Source organism: Nipponia nippon, unplaced genomic scaffold (assembly GCF_047370975.1).
Source record: "Nipponia nippon isolate SJK-2023a ecotype South Korea unplaced genomic scaffold, ASM4737097v1 scaffold_4, whole genome shotgun sequence".
NCBI classification, from domain to species: Eukaryota; Metazoa; Chordata; class Aves; order Pelecaniformes; family Threskiornithidae; genus Nipponia; species Nipponia nippon.
Window position 1 is genome coordinate 30,068,289 of NW_028262358.1, and position 17,592 is coordinate 30,085,880.

At 39.5% G+C, this 17,592-nt stretch overlaps 1 protein-coding gene across 1 annotated transcript in view; it reads left to right on the forward strand.

Moving 5' to 3' along the window:
- PRKCE (protein kinase C epsilon) overlaps positions 1-17,592 on the forward strand; it is a 299,488-nt gene that overhangs the window by 95,629 nt on the left and 186,267 nt on the right. Inside the window, exon 2 of the mRNA XM_009473002.2 lies at positions 8,510-8,573. Within this exon, the coding sequence (XP_009471277.1) occupies positions 8,510-8,573 (64 nt within the window). The remainder of the gene's footprint in view (positions 1-8,509; positions 8,574-17,592) is intronic.

A 17,592-nucleotide genomic window follows, 5' to 3' on the forward strand; every position in this document is an offset into this window, starting at 1 on the left:
TGCCTTCCTAAGACTTACTAGTTGAAGACAGGTACATCATCAGAATAACTGTCCTGGGTTAAATAAACCAACGAAACAGCACACACACGTTCCTGAAACACTCATACTGGTACGAGTCTCCCTTGACCTGTTCACGTGCAGAATGCTCTGAGTAGTTAGTCTAGGCAGCCTCTTCTCTTGAGGTTATTGACTTCTTTTTCCACTTGTCAAGAAATTTCTCTCTCGATGATTTATTTCCCTCTCTCATGAATTCTGATTGTAGGTATTTAGAAAGCCTGACCAGTTTAGGCATATAACTGTTAAACACCTTAATAATAGTTAATACCTTGTGCTATACATACTCTCACCACCTGAAGCTTTCAAGAAAGTGAAGATAATCTCTTCCTCCCTTCAGATCAGGGAGTCTGAAACTTGGTTTCGTGCAGTGACCCTTCTGTGGTCATGCTGCTTGATGCCTTTGCAGCTGTTTGTACTGCTCTACTGTCGTCTTGAATGTGAATATAGCCATCTGTCCAAGATCCCTTTCTGGACTCTACCAGAAAATGAACCATGAACACCCTAGTCCCAGTACAGTCGTTCGTAAAAGTTCTTTTTCCTTGTATTACACAAAATGAGTACATGGTTTCTGAGTGTGCGGATGTGCATGCTTGTGCACAAACACGTGTACATTTGTATGCTGCCGTTCATTCAAAAATGTTCCTCCATTTGGTGCCTGGGAGGCCTTAGGTAGAGTAGATTGTGGAAGATCAAAGTTGTATCACGTGTGATTCAAGACACTGCAATTGAATGTCAGTATATGCTTTATTAAGTAATGGAAGGATTCTTTGTTTTAGAATTGATTTCTGAATACTGTGGTTATTTCAGCTGAATCTTGTTTTTCCCTGGCTGCTTCTGTTCTGTATTATGTCTGTGCATGTGTCTGGCACTGGAAAGCGTTTGATCTTTTCTGTAGGTCATGCAAGATGTTTGATGTCTCTTTGTTGACTTTTGAGTATGAGTAAATAAATGATAGAATCCCCCGTGGCCAAAATTTCTTAACTTTTATGTATATCATTGTGGTCAATTACAATGTGGCAAGCTGTGTTATGTTTCTCTGTAATTATAATAATCAAATATGTAACATTCATAATGAAAGGCAGATTTGTGAACTTCGTGGCAGTGCACTGGCTCTGAAAGGGACCTGCTTGCTTTGGCCAGAAGAGCAAGAGGCTGGGGGTGGAACCATGGAGCCAAACAGATTCCAGGGAAGTTTTTTCAACATGTTTTCCGGGTAATTTCTTTAAAAGTCAAGTTTACCTCGTATAATTAATGATGTAACATTTGAAATCTGTTAATTTTCAGATAATATTATTAAATAAAATTTTCTCAGCTATTTTGCTGACCTTATAGAGCCTACTATAAAGCTATCCATTTTAGGTGAGCTTGCTAGGTATTCAGGCATGAATGCTGGGGGAAGTTTGCAAATTTAATCTTATCTCTAGTTGTTATTTTGTGCGAGTGTTTGCTTCTGTTCCAATAATGATGGTGGTTTTGAAAGTTTTTAAATTACTTGGTCTGCAATCATTTTGACTATATTGAAAAATGTCACTATTAATGTTTTCTTTTCTATTAAATGAGTTAAAATAGGTACTCTATTAGCTATTTAAATTGAAGTAGAAAAATCTTTTGGTTAAAGAACAAAAGACTAGCACAGACCCTGTCTCCAGTCATTATCTATCAGATTACTACTGTTCTTTGTTATGCATTTTCATGGAAATAATATTTTATCAAAATTGGAAAAGTAAATGCCCCTCAAAACAGCAGACATAGCCCCCCAGCCTTTGCAGATATCAGTTCTTTAAACACACAATCCCTTCCCTCCTCCTTTCGGAGAAGTTGTGTGTTCAAAGAGAAACTTTCTGTTACGCTATGCTCAGTAATGGTTAATACATAGTGACTTCTTAAGTCCTACATGACTCAAATAACCACCTGCAGTGACAGACCATGTGCTTGGAGGTTTATGCTTTAAGCTACCCAAATATCAGATAGTCCTAGAACATCACAACAAGAGGTGCAAAGCAGGTTTTATGATTTAATTCTTTCTGTTTTTGTTGCTTATACAGTCCATTTAGGTTTATACTGTGGCCAAAATCCTAAACAGCTTTGTGGTTGAAGGGGTTTTTGCTGTATTTCACATGCTGTCTAGCTAAGGAACATTAGAGTAAAACTTCCTCAACTTTTGTGTGGTTAGGAAGTTCAGTTATGGAAAATGCATTTGTCATTGTTTATTTCAGATCTGAGATTTATGTCTGACTATCCTTCCATTTTTCTCAAGAGTCAAGTTGGTGTTTAAATGAGTACAGTGCACCTGATCTTAGGTGATGTTCTTGTGTTGGAACGTAGGTGGCTGATAGACTCTTGTTACGATCAAATGAAAACCAATGGTAATGGGGCACTGAGCCACTGAAGATAGCAGTTTATCACTTGTTTATGGCAGGTCTGTTTGCTCTATAGGGCATGCAAAATCTCTGTGCTGGTGCTATCAGCTAGGATGAAAAAAGCACTCCCAAATGTTGATGGAATGATTCAGGCTGTACAGTGGTCAAGAACGTAAAATCTTCTTCGTATTCAAATATGAAGCATTGGTGCAACCCAAACAATTGCATAGCATATTCTAATCTTTCTCATCCCTATAAGATTAGAGAGAGTGTGTGGTTTACTTAGCAAAATCTTGGTCTAAGAGAATTCTGTCCAAGTTTCATATTTTTGAGGTTGGGAATTATGTCTTGCACCTGAGAGGAGGAAAATGGTGAGCTTCTAGATCAGTTTAGAACTCAGTTTTTCAGAATAATGCTTAGGAGTTAAAAGCTTGCAAAAAGCAAACCTTGAGGAAAAGCTGAACTATTTTCAGTCTCCTGCATAGTTTGATTAAATTTTGCATTACTCCAGAGTTGCCCGAGAATTGTGATGCTTTGGAAATGCTGCAGAGAAATATTTAAGCAATTTTTTGTTTGATATTGATTTTTACTGATGAGTATTAACTGAATGGAAAAGAAAGGAAATTGCTTCCTAGATATGTACCCATTAAAGTTGTTAAAAAAAAAAAAAAAAAAGTACTTGGACGTCTCTGATATTGCAGGAAGACAGGATGTGTATAGGTTGACAAAGTGAAGCTTAACTGAGGAACAGGAGAAATGGTCCAGTGGGCAGTCTGGGCCTCCAGAGACCAGAGTTCAGTTCTTGTTTAACTGTAGACTTCTTGTATGACTTTCTGGCAAGTCATTTAGTCTAGCTTGTGCCTTTGGGAGTATCTCATTTTACAGATGGGGAACTGTCTCAGAAGGGTGTTGAAAATAAAATCCATTAATGACTGTGAAACTATATAAATGCCTTCAATATGCTGAAACTTGGCCATGGTTTCAACATGGGTTTTTTCCTCTGAAAGTATGTCTGGTTTTATGGATGGTTGCCTTTTGTTCCTTGAAACAGGCTACTAATATGCTTTATTCATGCCTGGAGTTTTTCAAGATCTGTGCTGCTTTCCAGCAATCATTGTACTAATCTCAATACATTGCCACATAAGGATTATTTTAGCAATATAGAAGTTGTTTAAAGTACCTTTACAATTAATCTTACTTGCACCTACTAAAATTCTGTATTTTAACAAAAGTCACAGCAATCGCATGGGCCAGTAACAGGATAAAACACTTTGGCGATCAAACATTTTGCTCAATGATCTTTTGTTGCATGCAGAGAATGTGGTGTGTATGTGCAAGGCATATATTTTTCAATTTGTCTTGCTTTACAGCAAAGCTGCTCTTGTATCAACTCCTCTGTCCCATCCCTAGTTTGCATCTTGCCTTGTTCCCTGTTGTCCTTCTGAACAGTCATGTCTTTTTTAGATACCTTCTCATAGCTTTTCTCTGCATATGTAAATGCTTGGCTGCATTCAGAGAGAAGTATTTTTAGTCAAAGAGAAGGGTCAGAATCAGAACGGCCGTGATCAGACTGTTTCCGTTGCATTCAAGGATGTCTGTTATATTCAGCTGAATTTGGCCAGGCACTCTCTCTCTGGTTACATATGTCTAAGGGCATTTCATATGTGATAACTTTCAGGGCATTTGGTGAAAAATTAATGGAAACTTTAGATTGTGCTGTATGCATCTTTTGTTACTTATTTATAAAATGACATTGCATGGTCTCCACCACCTTCTAAGTGTAGTTTAATGTGCAGATTGAAAGAAAACCTTTGATATGGTTCCCCACGGCCTCCTCCTGGAGAAACTGATGTGTTATAGCCTGGACAAGTGGTCTGTGCAGTGGGTGAGGAATTGGCTGACAGGCCGCACCCAAAGGGTGGTGGTAAATTGCTCTTTTTCAAACTGGCAACCCGTCACAAGTGGGGGCCCCCAGGAATCGATATTGGGCCCAACGCTATTCAATATCTTCATAAGTGATCTGGATAACAGGATCAAGTGTAGCCTGATGAAGTTCGCAGATGACACCAAATTGAGTGGGGAAGTAGACACTCTGGAAGGGAGAGCCACCCTGCAGGAAGATCTGGATAGGCTGGAAGAGTGGGCTAACAAGAACCTTATGAAGTTTAACAAAGACAAGTGTAAGGTCTTGCACCTGGGAAAACATAATCCAGGAGTGCAGCTCAGACTGGGATCCACCTGGCTAGAGAGCAGCTCCGTGGAAAGGGACCTGGGGGTTCTGGTGGACAGGAAGCTCAACATGAGTGAACGGTGTGCTGCTGCAGCCAAGAAGGCCGATAGGATGCTGAGTTGCATCAAAAAGGGCATCACCAGCAGAGAAGTCACTATCCCTCTCTACTTAGCACTTGTAAGGCCATACCTGGAATACTGTGTACAGTTTTGGTCCCCATTATACAAAAAAGATGTAGACAGGCTGGAGGGGGTCCAGAGAAGGGCCACCAAGATGATCAAGGGTCTGGGAAGCCTGCCGTAGGAGGATAGGCTGAGAGCTCTGGGTTTGTTCAGCCTTGAGAAAAGGAGGCTTAGAGGTGATTTCATCACCATGTACCAGTACTTAAAGGGGAGCTACAAAGAACATGGAGAGTCTTTTTTTACAAGGAGTCACGTGGTGAGGACAAGGGGTAATGGGTACAAGTTACTCCCAGGGAGATTCCGATTGGACACGAGAGGTAAATTTTTCACAATGAGAACAGTCAGTCATTGGAATAATCTCCCCAGGGAAGTGATTGACTCCGCTACACTGAACACGTTTAAGACTCAGCTGGACATGGTGCTGGGCTGTCTCGTCTAGGTTGTGCTAGAAAGGTTGGACCAGATGATCCTCGAGGTCCCTTCCAACCTGGTATTCTATGATTCTATGAAAACACATGTAGTTTATATTCTAGTAATCTGACTGTTTTGGAGGTATTTACACCATTGTGTTTCTAGGCATTAAATTAGAAATGTTATAGAATCAAAATTAGAATCGTTCCTTTTCATTCCGTACTTGCTTTGATACATGAAAGACCTGAGATCAAAAGAAGGATTCGTATCAGTTTAGGGGATTCTGCTTTTTTGAGGGTGTTCTTTTTATATGTAAGCTCGGCTGAGCTGCTGGCTTCTGGCAAAACTACTAGTTCATGTGACTTATGAGACTGTTAGCATAGGTACTCACTTAAACAAAATATGGATATTTTATAAATCTAAAAATAAGAATGTGTCCATTTCATTCTCATTGATATTAGAACATTTTAAGACTGAACCATACTTTGAAGAAGAGACTCCCTTTTACAAATACTTCATTCTGCTTAGAGCATCAGCAGAAATTCTGAATCAAAATCAGTAAGCAGCATTTCTAATAAATTGTATATGAAAACAGTCCACTTGATGGGTAATGGAAACTTGAGTTCAGTGCTCCAGTCTTTTTCCTGAGTTGCTTCCAATACTGTTTGTATTTAAATGGGCAGAACAGAGATTTTTGTGATGGTGGTCACCAGCTCCTCCAGATGCCTGAGCCTTCTGCAGGGATGGTGTTGGGGTTCTATAGGTGTGTGCACACTGGGGTTTGAACTGCATAAAGTATTTTACTGAAAGCTTAACTAAACAGTATATAGTGCCGATACAGAGCATTAGACATGCCTGTCTTTAATACAGCCATCTGTTGAGTGCTATAGCAGTTTTTCAAAAGCCTCCCTCAGCATAGACATCAAAGTCTATTCATGCACCTGTGCCTCTGATCTTCTTTTTTTTTAATTTAAAAACTGCAAAGGGAGAGGAGCAATATTTCAAGATCAGTAGCTTTTTTTAAAAACAATCAAAAAAACCCGCCAAAACTCCCCCACAAAACTCATGCTGACAGTTCAGAAATTGTTTAAAAAAGTCTTTATTTAATATTCAACGCTTTATTTATGGAAAAACACTCAACCACGTTTTCATTTTCCTCTCCTCTGAGTAACCCCTGGCTTTGCTAACACCTATTTCCTGCCTCATCTATTTACAGTACAGCTGCTGAGATCATTTTCTTGATCCGTTGGTCCAATGACATCAGCCAGACCTGTGAACTCCTCTACCAGCTCGTTCTTGAACGGCACAGAAGCGTTTTTGTGAGAAGCTGCTTTGTGGAGGGGGGAGCTTGTGTCACCCTGATGCATTCAGCAGCTGTGGCCCAAAAGAAGGGAAACAGCAGAGGTGCCCCTCTTGTAAAGGCCCTCTCAGGTGTTGAGAGAAACCTGGAGACAAAAAAGGTGGCCCCATGGCGCTGCCCGTTGACTGCAGGCAGGCCTGGCATAGCTCAGACATTTTGGTGTCTCCTTCCTTTCCCCGTTTACTTGCTACTTTACAGGTTGGTCTCCCAAGTTATTAGTGTGAATTGGCAGTCTCCTGATTATCATCTTATTCTGGCCTAGTGCCATACCCTGATGTCGCTCGTGACTTAGGAGGCAGCTGAGTATCGTTTGTGTGAGCCCGGAGAGCTGCGATCGGCGAAGCAAGGCCCACCTTCCCCTGCTGCGGCAGGGCAGCCTGGCGCGGGAGGAGGAGGGCCGGGGTGGGGTGGGAGGGGAGGGAGCCTCTTCCCAGCCACAAGCCCTGCATGCGGTGGCCTCGGACAGCAGAGGCGTCAGGAAAGTTCTGGCGTTTCTGCCTGTGGAGAGCAGGGCCTGGCTGGACTCCGCTGATGAGGCATGCTCCCTTCTTTTTGCCCTGCGTCCGTCTGGTCTGGCACTGACAAGGACCCGTAGTCCTGCCACTTGTTCACTTCGGGGAAGAAGGGGCTTTTTTGGGGCACATCTCCTTTTCCCATTTTCTCACCGGCCCTGTGTGCTCTGGTTTGGTACACGGCAGGCTTGATCTCATCAAGTCCCATGTGGGTGTCAGGGCCCAGGGGGCACCAACAGGCCCCAGTGTCCCTGCCTGGCCCCTGGGGCTCCCCCCATCCCACCCATGTCAGCCCCCCGGGCCGTCAGCCCCTGCCCCAGCGATGCCACAGCAGGGCTGGTCTCCGGCTCCCCACAGCCCTGCTCTGCCCGGCCATGGGCCTCACTGAGCCGGGCCTACCGGTGGGCCGACATCCCAGCCTGGGCCTGGCCCATCTCACTTCACTCAGTCTCTGAAATCGTGTGACAACTGTGCCATATGACAGAGCTATCGATTACATAGTGTTTTAGTTACAGTTTAATTTTTGAGATGGGTGGCTGCAAAAATTGTCTGTAATGTGTGGGGCACCATTAAGATATTCAAATCCAGCAGTATTTAGAGTTGCTGATGAAATGTGTGGTAAAATACAGGAGGATTTGTAATGAGCTCTTCATTGTGGTGCCTAAACATACAGGAGCTTACTCCCACAGCAGCTTGGTACTGAGCACCTGTATTTCATAATAAGCACGTGTATTTCATGCTGAGTGAAAGTGATCTCCACAAGGGCAAAGACTCCTTAAAATCTACCAGAACGGTGCAGAAATAAACCAATTTTGTATTTCAGAAAAAGAGGATAAAGCATGTATTTCTTTCTCCGAGTGGGGATACAAAGGGAGTATTATAAACACGTGTTAACTGGCCATACGAGCCGTGTGTGTTCATTTCCCCTGTTCTGTGACCAGAGCTGATCTGTCTCACTGGGGTCTGAATAGGTCGCAGTGTTGTTTTTCACATTTGCATAGCTGGGCTCAATATAAATTACAGTTAAGAAGTTATTCCATACTACCACTTTTTAAATTTTTTTCCTTGTCTCCTTGGAAATAGTGGTTCAAATGTATGGCAGAACGGTGCTTTCAATATTTGATTTGTAAAATTCACTGTGTTCAAGCTTTCCAAGTGCTAAGGGCACATACTACTTTTTTTTTTTTTTTTTTTTTTTTTTACTTAAGTGAAGGTGCAGGGTCCTCAACACCTCTTTGCAAAAGGAGGCTGTGTTGGTAGTGAACTGTAGACCTGTCCGTGTGTCCTGCCTACACCTTGGCTTCACGAGTTTGGGAAGCTTCTTGTTTCCTGCATGTGCAGTCACTTTGCTTTGGGAGCCATTCTAAGTTTTCTTCTAATTCTCTTCTTGATTGCAGATTGACTTGGAGCCAGAAGGGAGAGTGTATGTCATCATAGACCTTTCAGGATCGTCAGGTGAAGGTAGGGACTTTCAATATTTTATCTTATTCTTTCATGAATGAAATCTTCTAAGGGCCTCTGCAATGAAAGTATTAGAGGAGGTGTTGTGCCAATATCCTCTTAAATCTGTATGAGCTCAAGTTAAAGTGAACACATTTTGATGTATCTGCCTGTGAGTCAACGAGCAGTTGCAGTTCATCTTACCCTGTTAATCACTGTTGGTAACAATACCAGCTAAAAGGACAGTAATGAAGTGAGAATAGTTTATTAGTATTAATTTCCAGAAGAAACTTCCAAATTCTTATTTTTGGAAGAATGCTAACCATTATGTAGCTAGAGATGATAAGATGTCAAAGGTGGGAGGGAAGAGTTTATTTGCTTTTTAAATTATTCTAATATTTGGTATTTTTCCACTAAATGTTTTCTTTTTCAAGTAAAGTAAGGACCAAAACATTGTCATGATAAGAGGTGTTTTGTTTTTTATGACACAGCAGTTACATGTTGGGAAAAAAAAAACCAAACAAAGAAAGATGGAAGAGAAATATTTATTCAATTCTTAAGATATTTTTCTGCTGTTTAGTAGGAACAGAGGTGGTATATGGTGGGAATAAGAGAATTTATGAAGAAGCAAATTTGTGTATCTTAGTCATGCTCTCGATGACATCCTGACTGGCTGAAATGGCCTAGATGGCTTGTTTGGGTTTGATTATTTTAAATTATGTCCACTGATCAGCTTTCCCTGGTAGCTCACAGAGCTCAGCTAAACGAAGTTATCGTTGGTTTACAGTACATAAAGAAGATTCACGTAAACCTGACAGGAGCTGAAACAGAAAATTCTAGGAAATGAAATTTTTTTGACCAATTACTAGCAGTAGCTTGCAAAAACACATACTGCTCTAAATCCTGAATTTTAAAAACAAAGCAAACTGTTATTTAAACTTCATCTTATAGCCACATTTTGTATCCACATAAGATATGCTCTGCCTTTTTTTCTTCCTGCATATTGAAGAAAATACCAGTTTAATAGTAGTTTCCACATATCTTGCTAATTGGCACGCCAGTGACGGAGCTCAAATGTGGTTAAAGGCATTGGTATGGTTCTGTTGTAAGGCAAGTAGATGTTCTTCCAACCTTCCGTTGGTAGTTAATTGATACCCAGACGAACACAGTGTTACTAATCCATAATAAGATGCATTCAGGTGTGTCAGACTGTCAAAGGGCAGGAGGAAGGGTGTTATGTTGTTCTTCAAAAGTTCTTTAAAACTCTATAACCTTTTATACAGGAAAAGAAAAAATGGCTATGGTAATGTCTCCTGTATTATGTGGTGCATTACCCTGTGACACTTGAAAGGCTCTTGGAAAGAAATTTGCAGAACTAGAATTTGTGTCGCTACATTAGCATTGAAGGGGAGCACTCGGATGGATACAGGCCACTGAGGGAAAACAGCGTATGAAATGCTCTCTTATGGGAAGCCCTTGGGAAGACCAAGAGGCTTTAGTTAGGGTGAATTTGGTAGAACACTGGAGAAGTTGGTGTGCTTACAAAATGCAATAGAACTTGTAGACTTCTAGAGCTTTCCCATACAATTAAATAACCGTGGAAAAGTGTTGTGTAGAAGTATTGCAGAATTCTGTAGGAAAGTTATGGTTTTCCTCACAAGGGAAACTGGACCAGGTTTGTACAACAGTTCATAAACTGGTTTTGTGCTGCTTTGTTAGTGATGTTATGAAATCCTATTCTTAGACTCCTTTATTAGGGCTGAGGCCTAGGTAATTTTGGATGAGTCTCCTCTCACTTCAGCTGTCTTAGTGAAGCCCCTAGTTTAATGTAACAGCTGTATGTATCCTTCTGTATTGAACAGAAACACTTAACTTACATGGAAAGTAACTTATTCTCTGTGTTTCAAAAATGCCCGTTTCATTTGATCTATGTATATATACATATATAAATATGTACGTAAATAGAATACATCTGGTATGTATTTTATGCATTTCAATGGGGCAGTTCACTGTAATTGATCTCTATTTGTTGACTATGAAAGGAATGTAAGATTAAGGTTAGACTAAATGCTTGACTTGTGAGTGGCTAGGGTTGGTTGAGGTGATTGCTACTCTTGACCTAATTTGTTAACCAGGATCTCGCTTTTGAACTCCAGTCTCATTGTGAATAGCAACAGAGTACATAGCGTTCTTTTTGTCCTGCGCAAATGGGTATCACTATTTCACCTCAGATTCTGGAGGGGAAAAAAATTGGCAATTTATGAAAATAAAAATACCTGTAGCAACAATTTTAACTGGAGGAAGTGATCATATTGCATGTTTCTCAGTTAGCAGTATTTAAAGAAAACGCAGGGAATAAACAAATCTCAGCCATTGAGGTGTAGTATATACTTGACAACCAGTATTGTCTTGTAATTCTGTGTACTGAAAATTGGACTTGTTTCTTCTGTGTGATATATGCAGGTTTCTAGTTATCAGCAATCAATAATGTAACTTCAGTTATTTGGCACTTCTAAAAGATTTTTAAGATAGATATCCAAATTCTGTTTTGGTATAATTGACTTAAGATTACTTGAATCCATTAATATGGGCAAAGAGCTTTGTCTTCTATTAAATTGCCTCTGAGGCAAAAGTCCTAACTTTGCGAGTGAGCCCTTATGTGAATAAATTGCTATATAAATTGAAAGTTTACATATAAAAATCGTAAATGGTGGACAAAGAAGAACCATTCTCATTAGTAGTATATTCTCAATAGTTTTAGTAAGCTTTTACATAATATTGACATAAGATGTTGTTACCATATACCTCTTAAAATTCAATTGTCCCTTAGTCCCAGCTGCCAGATTGCTTATCCCTCTGCGCTATTTGCACTCGCATGGCAAAACAATGAAAACAGTTCATTGTTATAAGCTGAATTCCTCAACAAAAGTACACAATTTCTCTTCCTCCTTCCCCCTCCTCTAAACTGAATCATTCATGGACTTAATCACATGTGTGACCTAGGTGTACAGAACAGATGGAAATATGGTAGAGTACAAAGGAAGGTAAAGAGTACTTCTGCCTCTCCTTGTCGCACTGAGGCAGACTTAGATATCAATATCAGCATCTGACAGGTATTTTTATGTGGAACTGTAGAAAGAAGGGTTGAGTTGCTGGCTTTTCTATCTGCAATTTTTCTCCTAAAGACAAGCTACAAATCCATGGGAGGTTATAGAACTGTGCCAGCCTCTCTGCCTTTTCCTATATTGTGAAATTTCCTTCAGAAGCCACCCGAAGGAGAAGCTCTACTTCTCCAGCAGGAACAGTGCACTTGTGAAAGGGGCAGCCTGGAAATCCCAAGACTTTAGACTGCTCTGCACTGGATATCTTGTGGCACTGCCAACTCTCACAGTGGATTGTTCAAACCTCAAGGTATTTGGATTTGTTCTGAAAACATCATTTTCTAGAACTTGCTCCCATTCAATTCTAGTCTTTGAAGCAGAAAAAGTTTGGAAAACACAAATGCTAAAGTCTGAGAAGTGGAAAGCAGAGTACATAAAAAGCCCTTACAACAACAAACCCAACAGGAACGTTTTTATCATCACCTCTTTTACGTTAATCTTGTTTTGGAGCCTGCTTATAGCTTCTGAATGTTTGTTCTGACTGAGAGGGAGGGTGAGTAACTATTTTAGCAATCTCTTGTAAATTCTGTAGTAGGAACTGTTTGGCCCACATACGGAAAAGAAAATGCTAAATGAACTGTCTGTCACGCAGAAGGTGATGTTCTCAAAAGTTAGGTTTTAAATTATTCCGCTAAAATTTGAACATCCCCATATTATGCTTTCAAAACCAGTCCTGCAAAATACTTTAGCATGCTCTTGCTGATGGGTACGTAGGAAGAGGGAGAGAAAACAGCTCTTATAATACATTTTTTAAAATTCTCCATTTTAAACTATGTAACCAGTATTTCTGTAACACCCGTGATTCGGGTCTTTACACTCTCTATGCCAAAATTGATCTGCAGGGTTATTTACCTTCTATAGATTTATTTAAAATGGCTCTGTGCATTCAGAGTAAATACTCATTTGTGTTTCCCATGAATGGAAACAGCTGTGTCAGTGGAAACTTCCCAAATGTAGATACACACTGAGGTATCCATTCACAGGCTAAAATAACTGCAACAGTTAATCAGTAAAGTTCTATTTATAAAAATATTTGTTAATAGTTTAAAAAAATCCAATAAAGTGTTGACTGCCCAGTCAGAACTTTTAAAAACAAATCCCTTTGGTCAAACAAAAAAATTGAGCTTCTACGGACCTGACATAGCATCTGGTAGAATTAGTTGGAATTTTTTGGTTAACTTCATTGAGCCATGTACTGTGTCATATGCAAGCACGTAGGATCTTTAAGAATAAGCATTTCTGATAAGTTGCTTTTGGGAGACAAGTTTAAAATATGGGTGGTTGTTGTTACTCTGCCAGAATATTTTGTCAGACTTGCAAAGCATGTAATCAGTTCATTCAGCTATTAACCAAACATCTGGTGACTCCACTTTATATATGCAGTTAGAAGAAAAACAAGGTTTATAGTAGACCGGTGTTTGTAAGAAGGAATTAGCTTGGGAAAGGTCTGTCATATTTGTTCTCCGTTACTTCACAAACTGGATCTAATGATTGCATGGGTTTTCAGTCTTGTATCTTCAGCTTCTGTCAGAGCTATGGAGAAAGGTGTGTCTGTTATCAGTCTTTGGATGAACAGGAGACTCTATAAGACATGCTGTCTTATTCATTTCTTCAGTGCTGCTTGTTTTCCGAGGTCATACTGATTTTCTATATTAATTCAGTGTTGCTGTAGCATATGCATTATTTCTAGGCTGAAGTGCACTTATTGACTGTTTTATTGACATGCTTTGGCAGGGTTTTTTGATCTATTTTAGTGCTTATAGAATTTTGTGAGTGAAGTTTTTTGAATGATTTCAGAAATATTTAAGAGCTCCAGTGTAGCCGATCAATATCCAAATGCAGGCTGAAAGTTTAAGATACAACTAATATGATGACACAATGATTCGATTTATAAACTGGAATAACAGGTGGCCATCAAGTGGGTAACAGAGGTAAATTGCCTCAGGAATGATTAAAAACATTGTCCACAAAGACAGTTTTATATAGACTGAAAGACAGATGCTGCTGTATTTAAAAGCTTGTGACCTCCTTGCTGCATTTGTCATTATAGATTTCTTCTTTCTTTGGAATTATTGGTTTACGTGTGACACAAATGTATACAGTTATTTATGGTAGCTTTCTACCAACTTACAAATTAAGTTACCATTTGCAATATGTCAGTATTAAATCAACTATAAAATGACTTCAGAATGACCTTGACAGGTTAGGGTTTTTTTAACTGTATTTATTATAGATAATGTAATAAAAATTTAAGAACTATTCAAACCTTTTTTTCTATATATTATGTCTAATCAATTGTAATGATTATTTATCATTGCTAGATGTCCCAATTTGCATTAGGCAATTGTCCTTCTATGTAATTACAGATTCCTCATTCTAGAGCAGGTAGTTGAATTGCAGTAAACCACCACAGCTCACGCTGGCAGTGGTGGGTACTGCAGAAAGCAGCCTGTGCGAAGTTCTTGGTTATGTCTGTAAGTTATGTAGTTACAAAAGATTACATCTTCTAATACGTTCATCTTCAGATTTGTCTGCTCATAAGATACGTAAGTTTCACAGGATGAAGAGCTTAAGGTGATATTTAACAATAAAGCCTGTTAGGTGAAGTCATGGCAGTATTTTGTGAATGCAAAACATTTTGTTTAGGTTCATTATTTGTCCTTTTGCATTGAAATGTCCAACAAAGAAGTCCTTAGACTTCTGACTATGTCAGGTTATGTATTTAACATTTAAGTCAAAATATGAGTTTAGAAGAGGTTTCCCAGTTCTTGTTAGCTTGCTCACTTGAAGATTCTCAGTTTTGCATATACAGTTATTGCTGATTGGTATATGTCCCTGCTTACTGAAGAGGAGGTTGGACTCGATGACCTTTAAAGGTCCCTTTGAACCCAAACTATTCTGTGCTTCTGCTATGGAAGAAGTTCTGCAGGAAAAAGGAAAATAGTATCAGCAGAAGCAGGGCATGCTTCTTAATGCCATTTTTGTGTGTCATACTTGATAAATCTATAACACAGATACAGCGTGTTAATCAGAATATCCACAGGATTTGTTCTAGGCATCCAACTTTGGTAGAATCAATACGGTAAGAAAAATTACATTTCTGTTCCATGTTGTAGCATCCCTTTGCAAAGATCCGCTAGTTTTCAACCCATGGAGTATTATCTACCGTCTCTACAATTCCTAATGTATCTATCTGTCACAGCTTTTGTTCCTTAGACTATTTTGTAGTTGTCGCAATCATCATTAATTATGCTTCTTATGCTATAAGGGCCCACAAAATGAGATCTGGTTGTGCTAGGCACTGTCTGAACAGAGAACAGCAGAAGGTGCTTACCCAGAAATGTCAAAGTCTAAACGGCATGCATCCAGGAGCTAGTCTTTTCGCTTGGTTGTTTCAGGAATATGCCTTAGTGAAGAGTGGTGTTTTCTTTCACTAATGTCTTCTATTGCAAATACAACTTTGACAGGTTGGTTTGTTTGGTTTTTTTTTAATCTCTGATTGTTGCCATTTTGGGACATTCATGCTGCTGTTGAAAGATTCATCAGGCAGACCATGAAATAGTTTCTGGTAGCCATCAGCTGCTGATCTTAGGGTGTTGAACAGGCTGTGAAAGAATACATGTGTTTGTTCAGAATTTTTAGTATATGACTAGGTAGATAGACCTCAGCTGAATATTCTTCCAGTAGTTGGAGAGCAGCTCACCTCTTTCTAGAAACATTTCTCAGTTTTTTTAGAAGGTACAAACTGTTCTTTATTCCCACTGATACATCGCTTCCATCAGGATGTATCTCTAGCCCACCTTTGCTACTCCTCCTGCCAGTAGCATCTCTCTCAAAGACAGTTTCAAGTTGATCACCAGCTTTTCATTGTTAATAATTGCATTTTAAGATTTTAACATAGGAGTCAACATTCTTTATTGTATTAGTTTTGTCTGTGCTGGTTTAACCACTTGTTTACAAAGGCTACCTCTTTTCTAGGTTGATTTTTTGTTTGTTTGTTTAAAATGAGAATGGATGGAGAACCTATTGTATAATAACCCATGCACTTGTGGTAAACACATGGAAAAGAAGAACCAGAGAGTCCCTTAATAGCTTCACTGCAGAGACCTTTTTATCTCTTTTATTTTGCAACCCAAAATTTGATTGAGCATTCAACACACACACACATCCTTACCTTTCTTGGTATTTTAATGTCAGGGAGGAAGCTGATGTGTTGGAAGTGGCTTAGGAAGAGCCATATAGAGCCTGGGGAGAGGCAAAGGTGGAGTCAGAGTGTGCTGCCTGCAGAGCAGACCCCAACAAGCCTCTGCAGCTTCTCCAGAGCTGTAGATGGAGTGGAAAGGATCTGCATGAATGGATCTGTTGTGGCATTGGGGAAGGATTTGCATGAATGGATCTGTTGTGGCATTGGGGCAGGCAGTCTTCCAGGGATAAAGTGTAAAGTATCTGTGGTGTAAGGATGCTGCTTGATGCCTGGGAAGCTGTTTGCTAAAACTCGGCAAGCCACATAAACATATTTTTAGAGTCAAGGCTGGGGCTTTTTCTGAGAGTAAAATAACCTGTAACTATCTGAACAGGACAGTACTGAACTGGCAGTGCTAACTGGATGGTTTCTGTTTTCCATCACTTGACTCAGGTAGGTTTACTAGTTAGAGCTCTTTCACAAATGCAGCTCACCCTGAAAGTTCCCAGGAATGTTGTGTGCTCAGGGAGATAGGGTTTGAAGTGTCCATATTGTATACCTTTTCTCCCTTCCCATTGTAAAGCAAAATATCCAGAGAAACCAGGCACACGTTTGTTCTGCTCCGCTCAGTCTCAGTAAGGCGGGACTCTGCTGCTTTTAAAGGCCTACTCCCACGTTTTTATTCATAGCTTGGGTAAAGGTAGGATACTACACTAGCTTTTTGGTTTTTCCTTCTGTAGGCTTGCTTGCTTTAACAGAACAACAGCAAGCAGTAGTGTGTGAGGCAACTTCAAATGTAACCAGAAGCTTTGTTTTCAAAGCTCGTTATGCAGTGTATCAACCGAGAACCTATTTGCTTTGAAGCTTTGGTTTTAGAAAGATAGGGTTTGGGGGATTATTTTTTTTTTTTTGCCCATTCAGGTTTTCATTTCTTAAGCACCCACAGACCCGCACTCATTTGAACCACGAGTGAGGAAAAAGGGTAAAATAGAAGAAATAAAAGAAGCTTAAACTGATTTGCCAAGTTTTCTCCTTCTGCTATGTCTTCATTTTCTCCTCTTAGGAGGGATAATTCAAAACTATTAGTAATATGTCTTTTCTCTTGGGTCTTATTTGGTTTAATCTTAAAATACATCTGTGCTGAAGTATGGATGCTTATTACAAAAATTTTCATTTTTTTTCTAGGTTTCTTTCTTTCTCTTCTTGGAACTATTAATCTGTTTTATGACTGTGTTTACAACTGGAAGAAATCTTTGCCCATCCAGATCTTGAGTTTCTAGTTTGTTTATTTAAACAAACAATTAACAAAAAACAAAAAATGCCCCAAGCATTGCGTTTATACTAATATTGAAACTTTAAGATTGTGATGCTCAGCCAGACAACTTTTTCATATCTCAAATGAACAATTTCAAATAAATCTCATTTTCCCAAATCTGGTAGAATAAGTTAATGTCAGTAGATATCTGTAATTCATCTGACTGATGTGTATTTACTTATTGGTCTGATAGGCGATATGTTTCTCCTGAGACAAAATTTCACCTGTTGGTAGCATGGCATCTGAAAGCAGGTGTCCGTGTTGTTACCCGAATAACGTTAACTGGAAAGCCTGAGAGAAGGAGCTGTGAAAAATAATAGTGTGACAGTCCACATTAAGTTCTTTGCTCTTGCAAGTTAACACTGACTTCAGTAATGGCAC